The sequence below is a fragment of the Aplidium turbinatum genome, chromosome 11 (assembly GCF_918807975.1).
Source record: "Aplidium turbinatum chromosome 11, kaAplTurb1.1, whole genome shotgun sequence".
NCBI lineage: Eukaryota > Metazoa > Chordata > Ascidiacea > Aplousobranchia > Polyclinidae > Aplidium > Aplidium turbinatum.
In genome coordinates, this window is record NC_137482.1 from 13,273,536 (window position 1) to 13,299,299 (window position 25,764).

At 37.4% G+C, this 25,764-nt stretch overlaps 2 protein-coding genes across 3 annotated transcripts in view; one reads left to right on the forward strand and one right to left on the reverse strand.

Annotated features, from left to right (window-relative positions):
- LOC145780229 (cholesterol transporter ABCA5-like) overlaps positions 1-22,853 on the forward strand; it is a 34,670-nt gene extending 11,817 nt beyond the window's left edge. The window contains exons 16-35 of the mRNA XM_082591931.1: positions 83-222; positions 300-417; positions 718-879; positions 3,210-3,343; positions 3,874-4,015; positions 4,298-4,407; positions 10,596-10,766; positions 11,635-11,748; positions 12,089-12,223; positions 12,892-13,082; positions 13,520-13,646; positions 13,944-14,036; positions 14,707-14,835; positions 16,385-16,456; positions 16,639-16,739; positions 17,667-17,837; positions 18,810-18,929; positions 20,292-20,409; positions 21,302-21,466; positions 21,639-22,853. Coding sequence (XP_082448057.1) covers positions 83-222; positions 300-417; positions 718-879; positions 3,210-3,343; positions 3,874-4,015; positions 4,298-4,407; positions 10,596-10,766; positions 11,635-11,748; positions 12,089-12,223; positions 12,892-13,082; positions 13,520-13,646; positions 13,944-14,036; positions 14,707-14,835; positions 16,385-16,456; positions 16,639-16,739; positions 17,667-17,837; positions 18,810-18,929; positions 20,292-20,409; positions 21,302-21,466; positions 21,639-21,695 — 2,570 coding nt within the window. The 3' untranslated portion in view covers positions 21,696-22,853. The remainder of the gene's footprint in view (positions 1-82; positions 223-299; positions 418-717; positions 880-3,209; positions 3,344-3,873; positions 4,016-4,297; positions 4,408-10,595; positions 10,767-11,634; positions 11,749-12,088; positions 12,224-12,891; positions 13,083-13,519; positions 13,647-13,943; positions 14,037-14,706; positions 14,836-16,384; positions 16,457-16,638; positions 16,740-17,666; positions 17,838-18,809; positions 18,930-20,291; positions 20,410-21,301; positions 21,467-21,638) is intronic.
- A 506-nt stretch (positions 22,854-23,359) lies between these two features.
- The window catches only part of LOC145779606 (cholesterol transporter ABCA5-like), a 32,897-nt gene continuing 30,492 nt past the window's right edge, over positions 23,360-25,764 (reverse strand). For both annotated transcript variants that reach the window (XM_082591240.1, XM_082591241.1), the window contains 3 exons: positions 25,608-25,725; positions 25,203-25,367; positions 23,360-25,088 (listed from right to left, as the gene is read on the reverse strand). In XM_082591240.1, coding sequence (XP_082447366.1) covers positions 25,026-25,088; positions 25,203-25,367; positions 25,608-25,725 — 346 coding nt within the window. In that variant the 3' untranslated portion in view covers positions 23,360-25,025. The remainder of the gene's footprint in view (positions 25,089-25,202; positions 25,368-25,607; positions 25,726-25,764) is intronic.

A 25,764-nucleotide genomic window follows, 5' to 3' on the forward strand; every position in this document is an offset into this window, starting at 1 on the left:
AAGAAAAAAAGCTCATAGAAGACCAACCATATTTTAATGCAATTTTTAAAATCAGTCATTTAACAATTTCTCTTTTGCCAAGGTTTGTTCAAATCAAACAACGAAATTGTAACCCGATTGAAATCGAAATCGTCGAACGGCACAAGTTCAAATGGCGCCAACAGAGAAGATGCAAACCTCGTGCAAGATGCTTCTTCCTCTTTCAACCCAGCCATCGGGAAGGTACAAACCACAGAATTTGCAAATCCAATATTTTGTTTCAGTGACACCCAATGACATCATTTGTCTCAATGTTTCAGATTGGGAAGCCCAAGCCAATCGAAGTGTTCTCGATTTTGTTTAAGAAGAACTTGATTATTTATCTTCGTCAGCCCGGGAGGATTTTCTTAGGTCTCCTTTTGCCTATTGCCATAGCAAGTACGAATATTTTATGACAGTTGATAAACGAGGACTTTGGAATTGGTTGGTATAATCATTGAAGAGTCATTGTAATATTTCAGCACAACACGTAAAATAAGTAAAAGCAGACATAATGAATGTAATCGGTTACGTAGATTTTGTTTAGAAATCGTTTAGTTTAGATTTAACTTGACTAGATGAATTTTAATGGTCAAACATTTAAACTTTTCGAAATATCATTTCAATTCTTTCAAACCTTGACTTAAACTCCAAAAACCGTTTGAATTCTCATAGTTCGATTGTCTTGTTTTTTTTTAGTCGAAGGAGTTGCATTTTCAAAGGTTCTTTCAACTACCAACAACCAAATTGACCCTTCTTTGGTATCACTCACCGGGGGTGTCAATACCTTCTACGAACCATTCCTCTACAAAAACTCAACAGGTTGGTTGTTCGGTTTGAACGAGCGTGAAAAGGCAATCGGTGATTCGTTGAATGGTGGAGTATGGTTAGAATTCAATTGAATTTGTGCATGAAGTCAACAAAGTTTAAAAAAAGTTATGCAATAAAGGCAAAGCTATTGGTTACACCAGAGACTTTACTAAAATAGCACTACCTCTCAGTCACTTTTGGCATTGACGTAATGGCAAATTGGGTTAAAATGTAGGCTTACTCTGGAACACCTTTATAGCCTACAGTTGAGCTGAAACTGTCTGCTTTGTGAAGCGTTAAAAACAACGTCTACTTTTACGTGCGAGTAACTGGTCCTCAAAATTTAAGTTTGTTTTTTAAATGACAATGCGAGCACATCATTTTAAATGTGGTTTTGTGCTGGTTCTGAATCTGCCCTTAGCTTTTCTCTAGCACGTCACATTTTCAAGATATCATCGAATGTGTGCTTTTTGAAGAAGAAAAAACGTTATAAATACACAGCTATATGATGTACATGGCACCAAAGAGTGTTTATCATAAAAATTACGTTCTTTACAAACCTGATGTGCCATAAAACAAATAGGGGTATTTTAGGAATCAGCGTTAAAACCTTGACTTTCCTCTTTATCCAATATAACCTCTCGTTGCCAGCAGTGATGGGCATTATCGGCGATAATTTATCGGCGATAATTATCGGCGATAAATTTTTATCGCTTATCGTTATCGCTTAATTATTTTTTCAGTTATCGTTTATCGTTATCGCCAAAGGCAATATTTGATTATCGCCGATAATTAATCGCCGATAAATTTTAAGTGGAAAAGTGGAAAGACCATGAAAAGTAATATTTTTACATAGTTCATGAAACTAAAATTAAAACCAGTTCTTCTTCAGTGCCTGAAGTGTGTGTGCACAGGTCGTTGTCATAGGAGGGGCACGCCCCCTGCAGCAACGGCCCTGACAACACAATAATTTTTAGAGTTGCAAATTGCAATGCAATGAAATGCATGCAACAAGTCTCTTGTTGTTTTGCTGCAATCGGCAGTCGCGAGTGAATTTTACAATTAAAATGTAAGCGCACAGGCGGTACAGATTCCTTTGAAGCGAAGCGAAAGAAATTGGCAAGTCGTTGATGAAACTGTCGCAATACGAGGCCGCTTTTACATCGGAAACATGGTCTTTCGCGCCGCCATCACTGAAACAAGTCATTGCAGAATATGATATTGCTTGAAGCATTTGACATGCAGACCGACATCACACTTTTTGCATCTTGTAGTAGTTTTTGCATGACAATAGGCGCATCGAGTTGCGTGGTAAAATTATGCTAGATACAGTATAACCTTTCTCATTTACCTATGTTGCATAGCCGAGTGGTGAGAGCGCTGGAACGGCAATCGAAAGGGCAGGACACTGTCTTTCGCAGGACACTTAAAGGCATGCCTGAAAGTGGACATGAAGATTGGCTTCCTTGCCTTCTCGTCCACTTAATCTAAATCTTCAACCACCGGGCGTAAGCCTGGATACGACGACGATTTACCTATGCGACATAGCCAGCGCTCAATAAAATATTTTTATTCCCACTAATAATACAATGTGTATATTGTAATTCTTATCTCAACAACTTAGCGTTGTGCCCCGGTTCTGCCATTGCTTTAATGATGGTGTTTACAAAGAAAACAGAAAAATTTATCTGAAATTATCAGTAAATTACGATAATTATGTTATTGTTCTTGAACAAACACGACTAATTTGACAAGCTTGATGGATTTCACAGTATGCACATTTTTACTACCAATAACGCTTAAGATTACTGATAAATTTTCAAGCATTTTGCGTTTTTGGGAATTTTTTCAATTATTGCTGACTTTGCTGTAAACAGCCCGTAGAAAGCAAAATACAAAGTTTGAAATTTTTTATGATATTTTCATTTGATTTAATTATTTTGCCTACTGCACGTAAGCGGCAGTGTAACTCAATTGATAAAAGCATCCAACTGGTATCTGAAGGTATAATTATAAGCACGGCGGTTACCTCAGTGGTTTGATTCTGGATCAAGAGGTTGAAGATTCGATACCTACTGCCGCTGTTGCGATTCTATTCATGCATAACTTACAAAAAGTTTTGTCCCTTTACAGTATATTATGTTCGATTTTTCGTCATGTTGATGACAACAGTTCGTGCTGCATGGGATGAGGCAGCGCTAATCAAGAAAAAAAAAATTATCGTTATCGGACATTATCGGCGATAATTTATCGTTTATCGTTATCGCTTAACTTTTTTTTGATTTATCGTTTATCGTTATCGCTTTAGGCATTTTTTGTTTATCGATTATCGTTATCGCTTAACTGAAAAATGAGTTATCGCGCCCAACACTGGTTGCCAGGTAGTTTCCTAAAGAATTTTGTGAGCAACAGTCCGGCTAAGCAGAATGAACAGAGCAACCTCACCAACCTGTTTGTCGCACGTCAGCAATACTCTTACATGGCTGCAGATATTAAAGACTTCAAGAAAGAGAAGGTAAAAATAAATGACCTATATAGCCTACAGTAGATGGTCTAATTGTAATAATATAACACTTGACTTGGACAAATTAGCTGTAGCCTACATTGTACTGTACAGTTATCTGCTTGTGGCGTATACGTTTCGTACGTGGTCGCTAAAAATAAAATTTACACCCGTGTTAACACAATAATAAAAAAAAAACATTATTTTGTTTTCGTACTTATTGTTACGATACAGTACATTCTAGTGTATTGCATATTAAAGATGAAACGCAACGGACAGCTGGGAGCACCGGAGAGGCATATCGTCACCGAGTCAGAAGAATTCCTGTATTTTGACATGTCATGGAGTGTCTTGGCAAAACACAGCCGGTTTTTGCAACGGTATCAAACCGACTCCGACGTTTTTTCGACCCTCTTCTAGGTACTCTCGTCACGCGGCCACGCAGCCAACCCAACACAGGTGTTCTCAGGAAATCATTAAAAATATTAACTATTAAATCAGCCAGGTATATAACTAATTTCATTGACTGATATTTTCTGCAGCTCTCGTACAAAGCTCTGTATAACACTTCTGCCGTCCACTCTCTACCGACCATTGTTAACATTATGAGTCAGTCATTTCTTGGTTTTATCAATTCTACAGCGCCACCGATCACCACTTACAACAAAAGATGGCCAGCAAGAAGTTAGTATAATATCGAGCGATACGAAGGTGTTTTGTTTTTAATTAACAAGAAGTAGCATTTTGTCGTTTGTATTTGTTGCAAGTAATAACTGGAGAGAAGGTGACAGGATGAACTTGAAAATCAAATTGGTAGAATTTGGATTAGAAAAGCAAAGATTGGATAGTAACCTATGAGAGCTTTTGTGGAACCATATACGGGATACGGCAACAATGTCTTGTACGATTGATAGTGATTGTGATGTTATTTCAAACAATTGATAGTCTATCTTCAAATAATTACAGTGATTCAACCTATATTTGATGGTGGTGCATTCGGTGGTTCACTATTAATTGTATTTGCTCTTATGATGGTATCTTTACTGTCAATCAGCCTTCCAGTTAAAGAAAAAGAAGTAAGTCTTTCGAGCGGTATATCAATCATGCTCAAACGTGGTGAAAATAATTTTAACTCGCTCATAGCATTTCATACTGTTTATTTTTCACTTTATTTGTTTATTTTGCTTGTTAGAAGCCAGTTATATATTGAATTTGAAAGTCATTTATTAGAATTTGAGGCTTAATTAATTTAATATAATAAACATTTAGCTGCATTACGACTTACTGTAAATACAAAACACTATAAATTTTTAGTTATAATGATTCGCTTAATAATCAAAAGCACATACAGGTACAGGCTACACGGGTTGTTGCTTATTAACCCGTTAAGTGCGTAATTAAATTTTCGAAACTCTCCTTACTGTGCGTATTTAATTTGATCACTCGCAGTATTTTTCGTCGCATTATTGCTTGCTAGGATATTGGGGAACCCCCATGACGCAGCACAATACGTTTTTGTGCAATTTCCTTTTGTGTCTATTGCTTTAACTTTTCATCGACTATTGCGGAGAAGTTTCCGGCTGGACTATTGTTTCCTGGGGTAATCGCATTACTCTCAAGTGATTATACCTTTCACCATTGTGAAATTATTCAACTAGTTGTTTATTATGAAGAAAAAAATACATCAGTTCACAAAACAGAATAATTTCTAAGCATTTATAGGACACTTATAAATAAAGTACACGTAAGTTTAGTTTGGAAATATTCAAACTGTATCATTTTCTTACGCTTGTTCTAACATTAGCAGCAACACAAAACCCTATTGTTTTGTTGACTATATGTTATAAAATATGTTTTCGAACACAACAAAATTATTTGTGAAGCTGCTTGCAACATTACATCAAAATGACTTCACACTGACTGAACGCGCATGATGTGGTTCGAATTTTATACACCGGAAGGAAGCCATTTCAGAAAAAAAAACATTTAGGATGAAATCTTTTTATTCTTGCAATTGTGGTTATATTGTAGGTGAGTGCAGAAGCTACCTAATATTGCAATAGAGTGATTTAAGGATTAATGATTTCCGTCAGGCTGCAATCGTTATTGTAGTGTAAACCAGTGGTCTCCAACCTGTGGGTCGCGACCCCGAGTGGGGTCGCCTTAACTTTTCCTGGGGTCGCCACAACTCACCATATTCAATTTATTATCGTTTCAATTTATTACCGAAAAAAAGACTGATACTTTTTCAAAAATTTTTTTTGTTCTACTTCTAGTTCGCAACCTTTGCCTGTGTTTTGGACTCCTTGGAGTACAGCTACCTCGCATCACAATTAAACCATTGTGGTGCATTAATCAAAAACGCAATAGTTGCGACAAGTAGGACACAGATCAAAAGCATTGACGATGCTAGTTTAGACTAACTTTTTATTATTCAAGGTGACTCCAGAACGTGCGAATAGTTATTTATGCAGGACTGGTGTAGTGTGCAGACATTTCACCGGCTGTTTACGGTTTCCTTTGCAGCTAGTAGTGGTAATTTGTAGTTACAGTACCAAGTATAGCTAAATAATATACAAAAATGGCAGCAAAATAAGACCAGAAAAAGATCAGTATTACGAGGCTTTTTTAAAACTTGGTTTCACTGAATTTAATGGCAAACCAAAGTGTGTGATCTGTCTTAAAATTCTAGCAAAAGAATCGATGAAATTAAACGTCATTTTAAAAAAAATCATCCAGGCTGCGTGGATAAACCATCTGATTTTTTTTTAAGCGTAAATTGCAATCTCTTGCGTCACAAGCAAGTGTGATGAAAGCATTTACAGCGGTAAATAAAGCTGCTGTTTATTCTTCGTATGTCGCCTCTTATCAGATTGCAAAGCAAAAGAAAGCCCATACAATTGGAGAAAAAATGCTGCTGCCAGTATTGAAGGAAGTTGTGAAAATCATGACTGGAAAAAAAGAGACCAAAAAAACAGTTATTTTGGAATACTTTTGTGTAGCCACATTTCTCTGTAATTGCGCGTACTTACTCTTATTATTTAGTTTCAGCATTACTTGAAATATTTTTCTCCGTATCGGAAAACAAAATGGGGTCGCATGTAAATGCTGATTTCATTTTCATTTAAATTGGGGTCGCTTCTTAAAAAGGTTGGAGACCACTGGTGTAAACAATGCATTTATGTTTCTTCACACGTCATAATTGCTCCTTCCAGACAAAGCGAATAGAGGGAAGCGAAATTAAAAGTGCCATGAATAGCTGCGATCACGAAAACGACAATTGTCGTCTTACGCACAGCAAGAGTGACTGTCTCGGACGACAATTGTCGTCATACGCACTTAGCAGGGTAGACCTTTTCCGAGCTGATATCAGTCAAGCGTGACCGGGTAAACACGGTCCTCTGAGATGGCGCTGTCAGAACTGATTTTGCTTGAAACTTGTTGCATTTTTGCGCGTATTGTACCTAAGTTGTAACGACATCGCAACGTTTTCTAAGTAGTTTTTATCTGGACAAACATGTGTTTTAATGTATGAAACTTTTTGTCAGTTCGTTTCATTTTTTTGACAGAAAGATACCAGTTAACATGCTTGGAATAGTTAATCAAATTTGGGTTGTTTGTTGCATGCTTTGCAATTTCAAAGGCCAATACTTTCGTCAGAAAAAGATTAGACATCGCTTGTAAGCATGTTTTGTTAATTTTATCATGTTAATGCAGTGACCTGTGATCACCTCACCTGAATATGAACCGTCTGTTTGTCTGCACTGAATAAAGTGGCTTTAGATGTAAAAATGTGCAGATTTCAAAGAGCGAAATGATTTGTTGAGTTCCCTCTGTAGGCCTACTGCATAAATAGTTTAAAGCATAGCCGAAGTAAAAATTGTTTAGTTTAGGTAACATACAATTTCAAAAATCATCATCAAATGGAATTTTCTGTACAAACAGTGACTTGGACGTTGACACAATAAGATCACACCAAGTCATTCCAGATATAGCCATTTGTCCTTGAATTTGGAAATGATAGTGTTGAGAGATTTTCAATTTGTGGCAAGTTTGTTTTTGCCTGGTTCAGTTCTAAGCAAAAGTCAGGGTAAGACGTTTGCTGCTCTGACGCCAGTGGCGTAGCCAGAAAAAAAAAATTGGGGGGGGGGGGGGGCAAATATTTGATGAATTGAAGAAGAACGACAAAGTGTTTGATTTAAGACATCGCCACCTGATGTGCAGTGGCGTATCCTGGTGGTTTAAGCAAGGGAAACAATAAAGCTGGCGGGGGGTTAGAGCGTGCCGAAGGCACGCGTATTCTTGGGGGGTCCGGGGGCATGCTGCCCAGGAAAATTTTTGCAAAATTACACTCAAATAATGGATTATAGTGCTTTCTGGAAACACTTTCAGGGTAATTTGTATGAAATTTATTAACAGATAAACAGCTATTAACTTATTAAAGGTGGCTGTTACACACCAACGGGCAAAATTGCGGCTAAAATTAGAGAACACAAAAAACTCAGCTACACAAAAACCCAACAGAGTAAGCGATTCTGAAATTGCTTCCACAGATTAGTTAAAAGAAGCGTAAATCGCGTAAACTTTGCGCGATTTACGATTTGCAAAATTTATTGGTGTCTTTCTGTGTGTCTAAAATAAATTCTAAAACAAGTCCTGGGGGGTGTTAATAGCCAGATGTCTTGCAAAACGATATTACATATATATATATAAATTATATTATATTTTTAACAAAAGGTTTAACTTCGGAATCCAAACTTTAAAATTTTTTTGGGGGGGGCATGGCCCATTTCGCCCCCCTGGCTACGCCTATGTCTGACGCTATGGTGTCTATATTTGTATGGGCACTTTATTTCGAAAATGCGAAATGGGCTTTCCTGCGCAGAAAAATCTATCAACTTCGAATCTGGAGAAGCAGTGGCCGAGTGGTTAGCGCGTTGGGCTCGCAGTCGAGAGCCTGTATGTTCGACTCCAGCCACCCGCACTTGCTGTTGTTTCTCTGGGCAAGAAACTTTACGATAATTGCCTCTACCCAGTGATCGATTTCGAGTAATGGGTAGTACCAAATTTAAGTCATAAATAGAGTAGACAACCGGAAACAGACATTGCAGTCGGCTGCAGCGTGGGTCAGGTGTACGTCGGAAGGCGTACACTGATGCATAGCGCTCAAGTCCGCTTTCCCGCAATGCAGGATAAAGAAAACAAACAAACAAGCTCTCAGGTGTGAACAGCCAAGATTTACTATTAGGCCACAGTCATATACTTGTAAGGTATGGCCCATTTCCTTGGTCATTTTGGCAACATAAAGTGTACGTGCAGCTTTCTCGTTACTTCGACCATGTACTAGTGCAGTGGTTCCCAACCGGGGGTCCGCGGACCCCAAGGGGTCCGTGAAGCGATTTCCGGGGGTCCGCAAAGGTTTCCGAGTTTTCAACATGACGGATAAATTAAGGAATTTAAAAATTGTTTGTGCTTTGTTTATGTATTAGCCGACAGTGATTCTTAAACTGTAAGTCGCAACGCACTGGTGCGTCGTTTGAAATTGCAAAGGACATTGCACAAAGGTTTGGTTTCCTAACTAAAATATCATATAAATTACTTAAACCTTTTAATAAGGCTATGTTGGCTATGTTCAACTAAATTCTTTTAAGACAACAGATTGTTGATCAATGATTAACTTGGAAATGCAAACGTTGGTCAGCAGTCTATCACCACTCACAGTTTTGCAATGACTGCGATTATAACGAATTAATATTGATTTCAAATGAAAAAAGGGGGAAATTCTTTGTAACAGTCTCAAGTATTCTATTAACTTTTGATAAAAGTTATAGAAAAACATCAAATGAGCATATAGCTTACCGATGTTTGATCCTGTGTGCCAACATATAGCTCATAAGTCATAACATAATTTCGTCAATCTCATCAATCGTCAGGTGCGTTGCGAATTCAGCAAATTCTTTTAAGTGTGTTGCTTTGAAACTTATGTAACATATGATTTCATAAGGAAACGCGATATACCAAAACTTCAAATTGGAATTTTTAGGGGTCCGCGACCGCTTCGAAGACACCAAAATGGGTCCACCAAGACAATAAGGTTGAGAACCACTGTACTAGTGGTTTGGCATTACATTTATTAGCAGAGAAAATGGATTTGAAAAATGAGGCTGTACTGTAGGTGCAGCTTTCCTTGCACACACTTTTCGAAAAATAGAAGAAGTTAATCAAGAACACCTACTTTTAAACTACAGATTACTGTCACATTGTTCAACTGTTTCTTTTTCTAGTATCTGTGCATTCTTCAGAGATACTTCGGTAGTGCATAATATTGCCAGTGCTTTATCAGAAAGAGTTTGATGTTGCATTTAAAATCGTGGCACTGTAGGCAAATCGGGAAAGTTGGCAGTGTATCTTACAGCCTTACTTTTTTGTTTACAAAGGAAAATACACAATTTAGCCTTGCAGGCCACCGGTTCGGTAGTTAATTAACATAATCTGAACTGAATTTCAACATAATTTGAATTTCTGACTTTGTAGCCTACCGATACTGCACTCAAGTTTACACATGATCATAACTTACCCTGGGCCTGTTACAAACGAATGCAAGATTATAGGTTTCATAGACATTAAAACACATGTTTGTCCAGATAAAAACTACTTAGAAAACGTTGCGATGTCGTTACAACTTACAATACGCGCAAAAATGCAACAAGTTTCAAGCAAAATTAGTTCTGACTGCGCCATCTCTGAGGACCGTGTTTACCCGGTCACGCTTGACTGATATCAGCTCGGAAAAGGTCTATTAAAAGAGATATAATTATAGGATAGAAGAGACACCCCGACAAAAATTTGTGTAGCTTTTTCTTTAACTTTCCATATCCCTTAGAAAGGTTTCGGCCCCTTGAATTTATTTTGACCACGAGTCCAAAAACACCCCCTGGACCTCCCCTCCGTTTGTCAACGCCATCGCTTGTTTGTCTGCTTCACGGAGTAGGTTTGAACTTGAACAGCTGACAAAAAAATGTTGATTTTAGTACATGGGAATTTCGTTTTCTTTGCAAATTGCGAAGAGTGACTTTTTCATAAAGTTTGGCAGTTGGGATGCTTGAGAGAATAAAGAAGTTGTTTAATGTTTAGTCATTAGCGTGATGCATACGTTGGGATCCAGTACGCCTATAACTATTTCACAAACTCATACCTTAACAATTAGAATATTTCCCAGAATATTCTGTCCTGTTTCTTTCAATTGATTAATATTTATTTTTAGCTGAAAATTCGAAGCCAGTTACGAGTATCTTGTGTCCAATTTAAACTTTATTGGCTGCCTGCCTTCGTAGCCGACTTTTCCTGGTATCTGATCATCTTGGTTGGTTATTTCATTGGAATCGCTGCGTTCGACCTGGAGCCTCTTATTGTTCCTGGAGCCATAATAGCTCAGGTAATGCAATAGTCGACTGCAATACGTAAACTGTGTCACAAGTTTAGCGAAACATTTTATACGGTTCGTGTATTTGTAATTTGTAGGTTGCTGCAGCAGGTGGAGTGTCTTGACAGGTAGATGCTTTAAACAAAGGCTAATTTTTCCTATCAACCAGCTGACTGCAATCATTGTGACCCCTCTAACTAGGGATTGTAGATCATAGGGATGCGAAACTTCATCCGCTTTTGGCTTATCCGCAACACTAGAAGGGTTACGTTTTTTTGTAATTTATAAAATATTTTACTTTTTATGGGTTATATAAGAAGAGTGAAGTTGGTTTTAAAGTAATTTAAGGTTTTTAGTTGAAAGCAAGCCAGCAGTAAAGCGTAAAAAAATGTCAAATCGGCAATTGACCCTTCTAATGTTGAAGGAACAACGGAGTTGCGCGGCCCGTAATGTACCGTCCCTACCTCTAACAAACACTCAGCCAGAGAGTTGAATCTTGCTTTGAAAATTGTTTAGCAGTTATAGAAAAAAAAAACGAGTTATGGCAAGGGTGGGAATCTAGCCCACGTCATCGAAATGACTACCTCTCTAACTCTAAACCGCTAGCCCACGCTGACCACTAGTTGGTTAATTTTATTTCAATTAGAAAATGTTTCGAGAAGAACGCTCGCAATATCAAGTGCATGTAACACTCTATCTGCTACAGCGACCTACAGATTACAAATACGTACACGGTTCTTGCTTGCTTGATTTATTCAATGTAGGTTTGTTTGGATAGCACATATCTTTATGATTGTTTTTTCACATTGATACACTTGTTTCAAAGACTGCTTGCAATGTATATTGATAATTGTTTAACGTGAGTTATATTATACACTAGGTTTTACTTTTCATCGGTTCTGGGATGGCTGCCATCATGGCAACATATTGCGCTACATTTCTGTTTGACAAATACAACACTGCTTTTACTGTTTGGTTCAACTTGTTGCCGGTGGTAAGTTTTGACTATATTGTTTTTGGTTGAATTGTCGAGTGCAATTGGGAAACATAACGAGGTGAAACCATGGTCAGCATCTGGACAAACTGCAGGAGTGTAGTTGATTTATAATGATTTGCACTGTTCATCAATTTCTATAGTCTAGCTTTACCTACTTTTTAAGAGGACTGTTTTAAAACACACACAAGAAGCCTAGAAGAAAATAAAGCAAAATATAGTATAAAATAAATCAAATAGCCAAATGAAATAGGGTAACAAAAAATTGTCTTTAATCTTGTAGGTTATTTGTGCTGATGGCAAGTGTAGTAGCGAACTGCAAGCGACTTGTCTCTTTTAGGTTATTCTTATTCCTAGTCTGAGCGTTTCTTTGGCGGACTATCTGAGCACTGATGCTGTCGTCATCATCAACGTCATATTCCTTGTACTCATCCCCCATTATTCTGCCTTCAGTGGACTCTATTACATTATTAAGGTTTGGTTTTCATAAAGCATCTTACTTTGATAACACGAAGAAACGTTGGTTGTTTGGGACGTTGTGAGATTGGTGGTGACCCAGACAGCCACTTTGTCTGGTTCAAATCTTGTAAAGATCTGGTCAGATCCGTACCAGATCTGTTAAAGATCGACCAGATAAAGTGGTTGTCTGGGGATGTAGCCAAACCAAAGAGTTTTGATTTTAAATATTAACATTTTTTTAATGAACGTAGCATGTTTGAGGTATTTGCTATACTTTGAGACTTGTGTTTGGGTTTAATGTCTGTGATCAACCATAATCGTGAGTGACGCAAATTCAAATAGATTAATACGGACAAGGTCACAGTTAGAGAGTGTCGCACACCAAAAATGCTGTGGTTTGTTTTTTATGCAGATGTCGCAGACCAAGTCATCACCGAATTCTTTTCTCACCATTGTCATTAAAATCGTAAAGGATAAGTTTTGAATTGTGACTAGATGTCAGCTCTGGCAAGTGGTAGACTTAATTAAAAACAAGATACTTTCGTTTTAATTGATGGAATTTCATCTGCATTTAATCTTGTGCAAAATATCTCCTGTAATTAGTACTCACGCATTGTTTAGTCAAAGTTGACCATTTTGACAAGGTTCACTTTTCAAATTCCTTTTTGTTGTGTCACTTTTTAGGTTTACAACAATAGAGCCTTGCTCGGCCTAACTTCAGCCATCCCCGCATCTTTGTATTTTGACTGGTCGGAACCAATGGTACCACTGTCCATCCTTATGGCATACATACACATCGTTGTGTTCTTCGTTCTTCTGCAAGTTCTCGAAGTTGTGGCCAACGGTGGAAAGATATCGGACGTGTTCTGCAAAATGTAAGATATTCGGCTGGTTTCTGAGATAGGGTATTCTACTTTCCTACAGCATTTTCCATATCTATCCTATCCATTGCCTTAATCTGATCTGAAACCAATATATTAAGTAAATTAGATTTGTCACCAAAACAGGTTGAAGGTTACGCAAGACCAACTTTGTTTTTGTGTTTTTACATAAGGTTGATTGCTGTAAATAGTATGATACGCCACTTATCATAGTACAAGAGTTTATTTTACTTTAAAGATCACAACCTTTAAAGATCACAACTTTAAAGATCACAACTTTATTGTGATTTTTAAAGTAAAATAAACTCTTGTAATATGATAGGTGGCGTATCATCTGTTCATCTATGAGCAAAATAACACGTAGCATATAGGTTTAATTACTTTTAGGCCAAGTTATGTTTTTGAACGGTGCATGGTTCCCTTCTGTGAAGGTCGAAAGAGGATGGAACGATGTTGGACGACGGCCTGTTGGAAGATGAGCTAGAGATGGAGGATGATGACGTCAAAGAAGAGAGACGATTGGTCAATGAAGCATTGAATGGAAGTGGTGAGAAAGAGGTGAGTGACATATAACACTATAAAAGTATAGTATTGCTCATCAATTAACATTTGAGCAAGAGAAGCTTTCCAAATTGATTGTTTTTGCAAAAAGTCTAAGTTGTGCATTGTGATAGCCCTATAATATTATAAATATATGCAAAAAATAATAATACTTTTCCATTGAAAAATTACCCCTATAAAAAAAACTATTTCAAAGAAAGTATTCTTACTAGAAGGTCGGCAGCATTCATTGTCGTTGTCGATTTGTAGCAATTATTAAATTAATTTATATTTGTTGTCAAACTTGTATTTCAGCCAGTTGTGATACTGCAAAACCTACGAAAAGAATTTGTTAAACGATCAGAGAAGGGCTCGTTTCAGAAGAAAAGAAAGAATGAAAAAATTAAAGTAACTTCAATTTTGTGCTAAATCTTGCTTTAGGTTAGTATTTTTGTTGGTTTGGTGAACCCCGATAGCTCAGTTGGTTAGCGCATATGTGACTTTGTGAACAAAGAAGTTTCAAGATCAAGCGCCGCTGATTCGACTCTCGGGTTATGTGCTTGAGCAACGCATTCTAAGGACTACTCTCGCTTCAGCGGCATCCAATGGATGGAATAATTCCTCGGCAACAACACTTCAACAATTGGAAACTTCACTCTGTCAATCTCGATAACCAGCCCTGCGTCAAAAGCCTCTACAAGTATGCGAAACTACCAGGAATAAACTACCATCAAGACTTTTCCAGTCCGAGGATAAAGATTTAAAACCAACCAAAGCTGCTGTATTGCATTTGGTGACAAAATTATGTTTGTCCTAAATTTGATGAGGCTAATTTGGGCTTTTCAAAAAACCTTTTCATTAAATTCTAATCATATAACCAATTTTACTCAAGATTTACCTGCAAATTTCGGTTTATGAAAACGATTTAGGAGAAACTTCTATGCCGCTATGAACCCCAGGTAAAAACAGCTTTTAAACACACAAAATAGTCGAGAAATAACAAAGCCAATTGTGGATGGTCGTGAGGTATCTCGTATGCTCGGGCACTATAGATAAAATGCGTTTCAACAATCTTCAGGTTGCTGTTGATAACTTGTCTCTATCAGTCTGTCCTGGGGAAGTTCTTGGGTTGCTTGGCCCTAACGGAGCTGGGAAGACCACCGCGATAAATGTGCTCACTGCTGACCATGCACCAACTCGAGGAAAGGTAAAAAGACATTTTCAATAGATTTATAAAGTAGCCTATTTGTTTAAAAAAAAATTAATTAGTTTTAAACCAAACGGGAAAAATAATGATTTAAAGTTTTTGAATAAACAAAAATATTCTGTTCTGCTTCTGTCTTATATTTTTATTGATTAGCGTTGTCGAGTAAATTGAAGTTTTCAGCGAATTACTTTACTGATTTATGATGCTGCTTTTGAGCAAAGTATTTATAATTCCACTTTGTATACCTCCACCTATAATTTCCAGTATCGAAAAAGAAATATTTTAATTTTACTAAGGTTCAAATCAAGTGTTGACATTTGGAAGGAAAGGTAGGAAAAGTAGAAAAATGTAGACGGAAAAGCAAAGAAGCCAACCTTCGTTAAGTGTTCTGTCAAAGACACTGCTGCATGCTGTTTTGCAGTGGCGTACGCAGGATTTTCTCAAGGGGGGGGCTATTGAAAATGCTGTTAAATCGAAACAAAAAAAAAACGCCCATTTGATAATAATAGCCGATAGCAGTGGCGTTACCAGGAATTTTGAAAGGGGGGTTTTGACGGCCGACGGCGTCTTCGCCAAAGGCGACACCCAGCGTCGGGGGTCTGGGGGGCCTCTCCCAGAAAATTTTGAAAAATTACTTTGAATTTGGTGCATTCTGAGAGCATTTTCAACAAAAATGTGGGTATAAATATTCCTGTAAAATAGTGCTGTCCGGTGGCATAGCAAAAGGATAAAATCATGTTTTCTTCGGCATTTTTCGGTAATAAAGCTAAGTTTCTATGTTTTTTTGTTGCTAATTCCTGGCTGAGTTTTATTTGACTGTTTGGTATTGGCAAAACTCGCTCTTTTAATGCAGTTTCGTTTTAAATTAGGCAAACTTTGTTTTAGAGACATAGAGACTGAAAGCATCATTCTTAATATCGTGACGTCACACGCGTGCCAAAAGGGGGGTTGTAACCCCCAACTTGGTGAAATATAGACTCTCACGGTCTTTGCGTATGTCACTGTACAGATACCGATTCTGAATATGAAAAGCATGATAGTATAGGCGCAAACGGAGAAGTAAAAACCCTAATAGTTCGATCATGATAGGCAACGTCATTACCTTAATTAAAGCATAAATCGAACTACTCCGTGAAAGTTTAAATATCGAATGCAATTTTAACTTTAATCAAAAATTACAGCACTCTGAACTATAGAACGAAAAAGGAGGCCTACCCTAAACCACCCTCAAGCCAAGGCCTATGAGGGGAGTACGGAGGGTAGGCTACGGCGTAACATCATCTATAAAACAACATTGTCAACAACATCATCTATAAAACAACATTGTTAATTGCTTTGACAGTGCAATCCAAAACATATTAAATGCCTTAATCTACGTCGTTAACTACTAAAAAATTTGTAGGGGGGGGGGCATGGCCCAATGCCCCCCCCCCCCCCCCCTGCGTACGCTAGTGGCTATTTGTATAGGCTACCAGTTAAGACAGATCCAAAATGCTAATGTCATATATAGAAACAAAGCAAAACTCGTTTTTATCGTATTCTGTTTCAGGCATTCATATCAGGTAATAACATCCAATGCAACGTCTGGGCAGCCTTCCAACATCTGGGATATTGCAGTCAGGTATTGATTGCTTAACTTTGCAGCTAGAACTTTCCTTCACGTAATTTTGTGTTTGTGAATTTCGTGTTGGCGGTTAACATGCGACATTAAATCTAATTGGAAATCGATCAGTGTTGAGTCTCACTCATCAGCTCAATGTTGTGGCTTAATCTAGCTAATGACACTTTGATGTCAATCCGCAGGAGAATTCTCTATGGGAGTTGCTTACTATGAAGGAACACTTAGAAATATACGCAACCATTAATGGCGTCAATAAAGGAAGTATTGAAGCAACCATAGACAAGTAAAATTGTTAAATACGACTGTTTACCAGATATCTAAAATGGCATGATATAAAGCTAGTTTCTTGTTTATATACGCTAAATTATCGCAAGATGTTTTAACGATATTATTTGAATCAAGCATGTAATAGTCATTCAGTTTCTTCAAGGCGTTGGATCCTGTCATGAATCATGATTTCTAGGCTATCTGTCGAGCATAGGCTATGGCAGGGTTACTCAACTATTGTTAACAAAGGTCCAGTTTGACAAGTTGAATATTTTAGCTGTCCGGTAAATCAGATATTACACACGCAACCACAAAAGTTAAAATTTCAGTACCAGTACCGAACCATTTGTTTTAAGTAAAATGTAACTGGACTTGGATTTTTGACAAAGTGTTGGGGGTCTGGAAGGCAAATCCCCCCAGGTACTTGGGTAATCACAGAAAAAAATTGCTTTCTCCCAGTACAAATTTGTTTAAAGCCCTGAAATGTGGCAATGAGGTTATTCTTCCAGAAACTGAAGTCCATCATCAACACCCAGGAAGTCCTGATTTAGACCAAGGTCCGTTAGTTGAGTAGCTCTAAGCTATGCTAAATGTATGACAAGAGTCATTACCTGATCTAGCTCGTGAGGAGGTCAAAAATGTCTGATTGAAAAAATGTTGATATTAATGTATGTTCTTTTACAACATTTTATAGGCTGATAGTTCAGCTAATGTGACCTCTCATGCTTTAAACTTACACATAGACAAGTATTCTACTGTGGTAGCCTATCACGCTTCTCCCCTTCTTGACATTTCTTTTAAATCGAAGGTTCTCAGCTTTTTCTTTTTGCCATCGTTCTAGTTTGTGCAGAATTTCTTTACTATAGTTTTAAAGTTTACTGACCATCACACCACTACCATAAAAGACGTCAAATAACATCTCATCACACCCCTTCATTTTCAGCTACGTCGACGCTTTGGACATTCGTGAACATGTAAACAAGCAAGCAAGCCAGCTATCTGGCGGCACCAAGCGAAAGTTATGCTTCGCGATAGCCATGCTCGGAAATCCGCAAGTTGTCCTACTTGATGAACCTTCCACTGGAATAGATCCTAAAGCAAAACGATTCATGTGGTAGATGCATCAGGACTTAATTATCGTATTGTTAAATTAGCAAAGATTGCAATTAAACGGCTTTTTACATTGCGTTACCTAGGATATATAAAGGCGTCAAAAGTGATCGTATGAGAGGTCTGTCTTTAAATATTTTTATTTGTCCCTATTTTTTGCGATAATCCTCGATCTTTTATCGATAGCCTACTACACCTAATTTACAGAATCGATATAAACGATGTCACAATTGCTTTCTGTGCGTTTCGATGTGGTTTTGTATATTTCTATCTAACTTGGAAATTTACTCGATAAAACCAGGGCTGTGAAGCCGAGCAAAAAATATTCGACTTCGACTCCGGCTTCTTGGTTTTATAACTAACCGACTCCGACTCTGGGCACGCCAAAATCCCTCCAAATTCCACAACTCCGACTCCACAGCCCTGGATAAGATTTAAAAATAAGCAGAAAGGAGGGTTAGCAAAGAGAAGTTGTTCACGTGACCACAATTTTTTTTTGAAAACATTTAACTTTTTGTAGCAAATTCAAAGTAAAAGTTCTCAAACACTTTTGAGGATAAGCTACACTACATGCTCTTAAAACCCATCATGCTACACTTTAGTTACTTTAATTTTGGTTCTTTCTCCTCTTCATTCTTTGCTGCTATTCCCTATTTGAACCAAATTGCATTGCTCTCTTGAAAATGATTTTAGATTCAGTATTGTTTCTCAGTATTGTTGAAGTAGGCCGAGAAAAAATATTATTTCAAAGTAAGATCACTATTGTGATGGAATTTATTCCTTTTGTAAGGCTGAAGACACTTGACAAGTTATAGATTTTTTTTTTTTATATTGTACAATGGTCGATGAATCTTTAGTCCACTAAGTAAGATGAGGAATATTTTGTGATCCTATTTAGGCCATGTGAATCACAATATAAAACTCTTCATGTTAAGCTAAAGAGCTTGCGTTGTAACCTTCAATTACTTATCCACAGGAAAATCATTAGCACTGCCTTCGAAGGCACTAACAGAGGAGCGATATTGACTACGCATAGCATGGATGAGGCCGACGCTTTGTGTTCGAGAGTTGCCATCATGGTCTTGGGCAAACTGAGGTGATCAAGCTTTTGCTTAGTCACAAGCAGTGATGCTTAGTCTTTTATATCACGTTTTCATTTAGGTAATCGTGCTATTAACTACTGACACTATCTTGAAAAATCCTCCCTAGATTAAGAATCACTGGCGTAAAACTTAAGAGATTATTTTGAATGATATTGCAAACACTCCTTTGGATGATGCAAATCTAACATTGCATAACAATTTAATCGCCCTTCTACCCGTATAGTAGGAACACTGGTTCGACGTTTGAAAAGACGCTGTTTCGTCATCTACTGAGAGCACGTATAGCTGTGTCTGTACTACAGACACTGTAGACACAGACAATATCCACAGACAGTGTCTGTACTACAGAGGACAGGCTCTGACTCTGTAGTAAGGCAAAGACTTGCCTTCCCCTTTACTTTATCTAAATCTATATCAACTAGAGATCATGCCTCAGATAGGATTTCAGAATTCCCGGTTTTGAAAAAATTCCAAAAAACCGGACTACCTCAACCCAATCCCGAGATCCCGCAAAAAACGGGATTTTTAAGGATAGTAGGCTACGATGAGTTGTCTATCTGCTTAAAACGTCGATTTTCATGTCGGGAGATTGAGTTTCAACTTTCGATCTAGTCAAAATATAAAAGTTATGAGTCTTTTGTAGAGCTCAGCATCAAGGTGGTGCGTAGAAATAAACGATGTTTTGTTTAATTTGCTTTCTGTCTTTAATCGAGCGGTGAATCTTGTAAAGACCAGAAATGGTTTACAGAGTAGGCCTAAATACAATGTGAAAACTGGGTTACACCGCAGCCAGTACTGACAACAGTAGGCTAAATTATAAATCAACAACGTGAAAACACAAGCAGTGAGGCGTAGTAATCAACAAAATGAAAAATGCACTCAAGCTTGTTTTATTTATTTTTCATGTAATGACTGCGTAAAAAACGCAGGATGTTGATAGATTTGTCACTTAGCCGTAATCGCATCTTCGTGGCAAACAATTCTGCTGCAGAAAATGCTCGTTCTGCCTTCACGGAACTTGGTCGGATGCTCAATAAACTATTGAAAAGCTATTCCAGTTTGCTTGGTCTTTGTCCAGTAGCATCCAATAATCTTTTGCTTTATTATGGATTTCAAAAAAACGAAAATTTTTACTAATGAAAATTAGGCAACGGGATATCGACATATCTCCAAACCCCGGGAATTCCCTAAACATAGATCCCGGTTTTCAAGCCTTAACCCAAGACTGCAGAATCTTTCAGTGACAAAAATGGCAGATTTTACTCTCTGGGTAAGCTACATCAGCCTACGCCGAATCATTCAAACTTAAAGGTCTATTGATAGAAGAATTTAATGAACCCTGTTTTGACTTTTAGGTGTTTAGGATCTACACAACATCTGAAGGGAAAGTTTGGACAAGGATATGTTCTCGAGATTAAAATGAAAAATCAACTGGAAGAAGATGACACCACCTTAACGGATCTTGTGCAGACTGTAGGCTACGACTCTTTGGTTTTAATCTAAATTTATATTTATAAAGATAACAATATAATACTAATCCGTTAGCTCAGTACGCCCCGTTAGCTCAGTGGTTACGCGCCCGGCTCAAGATCACGCGGGGCTAGTTCGAAAAAAAGTTTTTCGTTTTGAAAGGAATGGCATGACCAAGAGATGGTTTGTCTTGTGAGGTAAATGTAGCTGAGGGTGCGTAGAAATAAGCTATCTGGCTTCTACCACCCTTTAGTTTGAGCTTCTTTCAAACGGTACAAGAAATTCTCGTATTCCACAAAAACAGTTAAGTTTCAGTTAATAGATCACGTGTCAAATGTTGTTTGTGCTACAACTGTTTTGTTCATATGCGTCTTCGGTGAATAGTCCAAAAATAATTCATAAAGATAAAACGGTTGAGAAGCAAGTTATTGCTTAAAACTCCTTCGTTGTTTTATCGTATCTCAATCCATGTTTTGTATGCAAGTGTACTAACTTGGACTGTAAGCTATCTCATTTCAGTAAAGCTGAAACTACTTTTCAAAGTTGATTCCATTTGGTAGTCTACGGACCACTTTTCACTCTCATATAAGCTACCCCAAGCCAATTTCCTTGAAATAAACTTACTGTAGCCTCCCATAACTAAACTTTTTGAATCGAAGTTTGTGCATTTGACAAGACCTTTATTTTTCTATCACATCGTAAATACACTTTGGTTCAGAACTCCTGTCTTATAAGCTATAACCTAATTACCTAATCTTGACAAAAAATTATGACTAGGTCTACAAGCTGTTTGATAGGCTATCATAACTTGATACAATCAAGTACGGTACCTTAGCCGGTGTCGGTAAGCTACTCTTACATTGCATGGCGTGAGAAAAGTTTTCAAACTTTTCAGATGTTTTCAAACGTCGGGAAACCAGAGCAGTTCAGTCATCGATACGTGTACAAAGTGGCTCAAAGTGACATCGAATCGCTGTCGAAAGTGTTCAGCGTCATGGAGGAGGCGAAAGAACGACTAAGCATCGAGGAATACAGTTTCAGTCAATCGACGCTTGAACAGGTTGGTTGTCGTTTCTTCGCTTGTATAAAAAGTTGACGTTGATACAACATCAATCAGCGTATAGATGTTTAGTTTATTTATCAAGTTAGTTGATGCTGGTAGCCTATAATTGAATTTAACACTAACAACTCTGAGGTTTGGAGGCATAACACCTTTATAAAATCGTTTTCAGGTGTTCCTGCAATTCGCCAAAGAACAAGATGAGCGACAGATCGAGGAGGAGAACTAAGTAGTCATGCAAACAATGAGTTGAGCAGAGGATCTATGCTGATCCTACAGAAACTGTATAAATTAGCCCATGCGGGTCACGTAAACTGCCACTGACAATTGAATCAGAAATTTCAACGCCTGGCAGACGTTTTTCATTTTTTTAACTCTTACCTGTATTGACACTTCAGGCTGAGTTACGAGGATTTTTCTCGAATCAAAACGAAGTAACAGCAAGTCATAAAGTGGATATGGAAATCCAGAATGAACAGCCTACGTTTTTTGTTTTGTGCGACTGTTGTAAAAATTACTTAAACTAAAAAGTCCAATATTCTGCTTTTGTGACAAAGTTACGAGTTTGCTCTTAAACTTCCAGACATAAAATCGAATTCTAGCGTAAGAGGTGTAAATACAAGTTTAGCCCATATCAGAAAGTCTCTAACTTACAGCCACTTCTAGGTCTGTCACAGTGTATTAATTCTAGAGTTAATGGTTAACTCCTTAGTAAACCTGGTAATCCTGTAAGTGGGATGAACAACATTGAAACTTGCTAAAAGATATTAAGTTTTGAAAATTTTTACATTTGCAGGTAGGCTGCACTGTAGTTCTTTTTAATGGTTTGAGGGTAAACCAACAAAATTTCATCCGGGTATGGAAAAGCGAAGAATTTCTCAGCTGAAAGTCAACTACTCTTTTAATTGTTCAACTCAAGTAAACTAATAACCCCAGCGTCCAAAACTGTAGCCTGTGCGCTATACTCTATATATTCTAGAGCAGTGTTTCTTAAACAGGTGAATGGTTCACCCCAGGGTGAATAAATTTTTTGCAGGGGTGAACCAACCAAAAGGGGTGAATAAGGGTGAACCGTCAGAAATGGATGATAGCTTGCGAGCAGGGCGGATATTCAGGGTGTTCAGGAAGTTTCCAAAAACAAAATCCATTCTAAGTTTTTCATTTTTTAATCAAAACTAATTGTTTTTTATAAATTTCAATATTTTTTATTGTTTGATTCTTTTATAAATTTCAAAAAACTGACTGAAAACTAAAAAGAGAAATGCACTGAAATGTGTGAACTCATCGATGAGAGTGGCATTAGAAGGACTGATTCATCCGCGATTTGAAAAACTACTGTACTTGCAAAAGTTCAGGAGCATCCTAGTCACTAGTAAACAATTTTCTGCAGTAAATCGACTACTGAACTGTTGTTTTTTTTGCTTATTTTAATAGTAAAGTTGTTTTGCACTGAGTGTATAAGTACAAAAATTTGGTGACTGTGTTTTGTAGCTTTATATCTCTGGACTCGAGAAATTGTAGATTGCAATGGTAAAACTTAGGTTGAGTTGATCTTGACAAAAATCGAAACAACCTAAGTCATGTTGTGCTGTTATATATAGACGAGATAGTTTTATTATAATATCATGAGACAAGGGTGAATGAAATCTGAAGATAGATGCTAGGGGTGAACAAAACTAAAAAAGTTTAAGAAGCACTGTTCTAGAGTGATCTAGACGAAGAAACAAAAATGGTAGGTTAGCTTAGACTGAGTGCGTGTCAATGAACTTAGGCACTTAAACAATAAGTTAACCAAGCCGGGGATTCACGAAGCTCGGGATTCACGAAGTAGGCTATTTGCCTTGGCGTAAACTTCTTTACAATATTCAAAGCAATCGTGCTACAATCTCAAAATGGCCACCAGATGTGAAAGTTGAATTAATCGATAACAGTAACATGCGTGGAATGGAAGTAACCAGTTGAAACATAACAGAGAAATATAAGCGAGAAAGTTTAAACACATCACGTAACGCAAATGAAATATCAAAAATACGTCGAAAATAAAAATCTATTTACCTCTGTCATAGATGGCGATGTAAACAAAGCTGTGGGGTCGACTTGAGAATTGCCGACCATTGGCCAATCTTGCCTGTGAATCGGACATGACCTTCGAACTAAACAACGAATAGTTGCAAAAACTGAAAGCCTGTTATCGTAGTTGATGAGACTAATCGTGCATGAAACACATAAACGCCCAAACAACAAAACCCGTCATTTTTTACATGATTCGACTGCAAACGTTACATCAATGTAAAATGACGGGTTTTCTTGTTTGAGAGATTCTTACCAGACGCAATCATTTCCTTAGATATTGCTATGGTTGATAGCTGTTGTAGTTTGTGTTAATTTTAAGCGTCATTTGGGACAACGACATTAACTTCATATGATGAAAAATGAGAATAATACTGTAATAATACTGATTGTTTTTATATAGCGCTGTATCCATTGCAGAATGCGTTGCTCCTCAACGCTTTACAATGCAGACAGTGTCAATGCAGCCGTATAAAGGCCCAACAAAAATGATACAGCAACATTCACGATATGAAAAAACATGAGTTTGGAATCAAGCAATAGTCACAAAGAAAAAATGGCTTTCTTTTGGTTCACAGCTGTACTGTTTGGTCTGTGGTTTATCACAACATGAAAGCAATTATAACGGTATAATGAGTAACATCAGCAACGGACGGAGGAACGAGTGAAAACATGCAATAAACTGCGTTGTCCGAACAAACAAGCAACTTATCATTCTAAGCCACTTTTATACAGAAAGCAAAAGTAAGGGAAAAAGAGCCTACGGTATAAAAAGATTGTGCAAAATTAACACTTGGATTATTGCCAACGAGTGTCACAAGCGTAAAAGTCGAACAATGCTGTCTTCTTGCTTTCAATTGCAATTATAATACCAAAGCAGTACAAACCATAACACTGACTGTTGATTTATTTTCACTCACACTACCTCGTATGCTAATAACACAAGAGAAATCATATGAAAGAAAGTCAAATTGCTCAGTTAATAACAACATAACAAGTAATGGAATGTGGCATCGGTTGATGATTGTGGAAGTCTTATTGCAGTCAGTGACATAGCTAGAAAGACAATTTTGGGGGCAAACGTAATTGCTGAGGGGGGGAAACGTCATTCAATATGAACTAGAACGGAATTAAAACGTTGTAATAGTATTAAAACATATTTTTTTGGGAAGAAAAGATAAAACTTTGGAAGGGCAATAGTCCCATCAAAGTTTTAATTTCACGCGATTTTTGAAATCTTTCAGAGATAAAATAATAATAAAGAGGCAATGCGGAATTACCTGACTTAAAATCCCGAGTTGGTCGTGTAAAAAATTTAAGCGTTACTTTTATGCATAATAAAGACTATGTCACACCTTCAGCTAAACACAAGTAGCAACATAGCATTGTATCACGATGAGGTTGCATAAAGGAGTACTGCAATAAGCAAAATAATATTCGGCTATTGGTGTAAAATGAAGTTTATAAAATCAGTGCACGGTTTGCAAGATTAAATTTGGTTTTCTTCTTCCGCCTGTCGCTCATCTTGTTCTTTGGCGAATTGTAGAAACACCTGCAAAATGCAAAAAATACTTGATAAATAAACCAAGCATCAATTTTTATGCTGATTGATGTTGTATCTACGTCAACGTTAACTTTTTATACAAGCGAAGAAACGACCACCAACCTGTTCAAGCGTCGATTGACTGAAGCTGTATTCCTCGATGCCGAGTCGCTCTTTCGCCTCCTCCATGACGCTGAACACTTTCGACAGCGATTCGACGTCACTTTGAGCCACTTTGTACACGTATCGATGACTGAACTGCTCTGGTTTCCCGACATTTGAAAACATCTGGAAAGTTTGAAGACAAAATTCAGGCAACGGTTTCATTAACTGGTTGTAGACAACGTTGGTGCTATACTCGTCCATGGTGCAAGAAAATAATAAGCTGATTTAAAAAAAGGTTAATCGACCATTTTCAATGTTTTGTGCTTCATATTCAGTTATTCACACAAGATAATTTCTATCTTTTAACTTGCAAGCAGACAATTATAGCAAAAATGAACTTTGAGTGAAATCATTGCCTCATACCGTCTGAACAAGATCTGTCAAGGTGGTATCATCATGGCTCAGTTGATGTTTCATCTTAATCTCCAGTACATATCCTTGTCCAAATTTTCCCTTCAAATGTTGTGTGGATCCCAAACATCTAAAAGTCAACGTTCAGAGAATATTTAATCAATCCTTT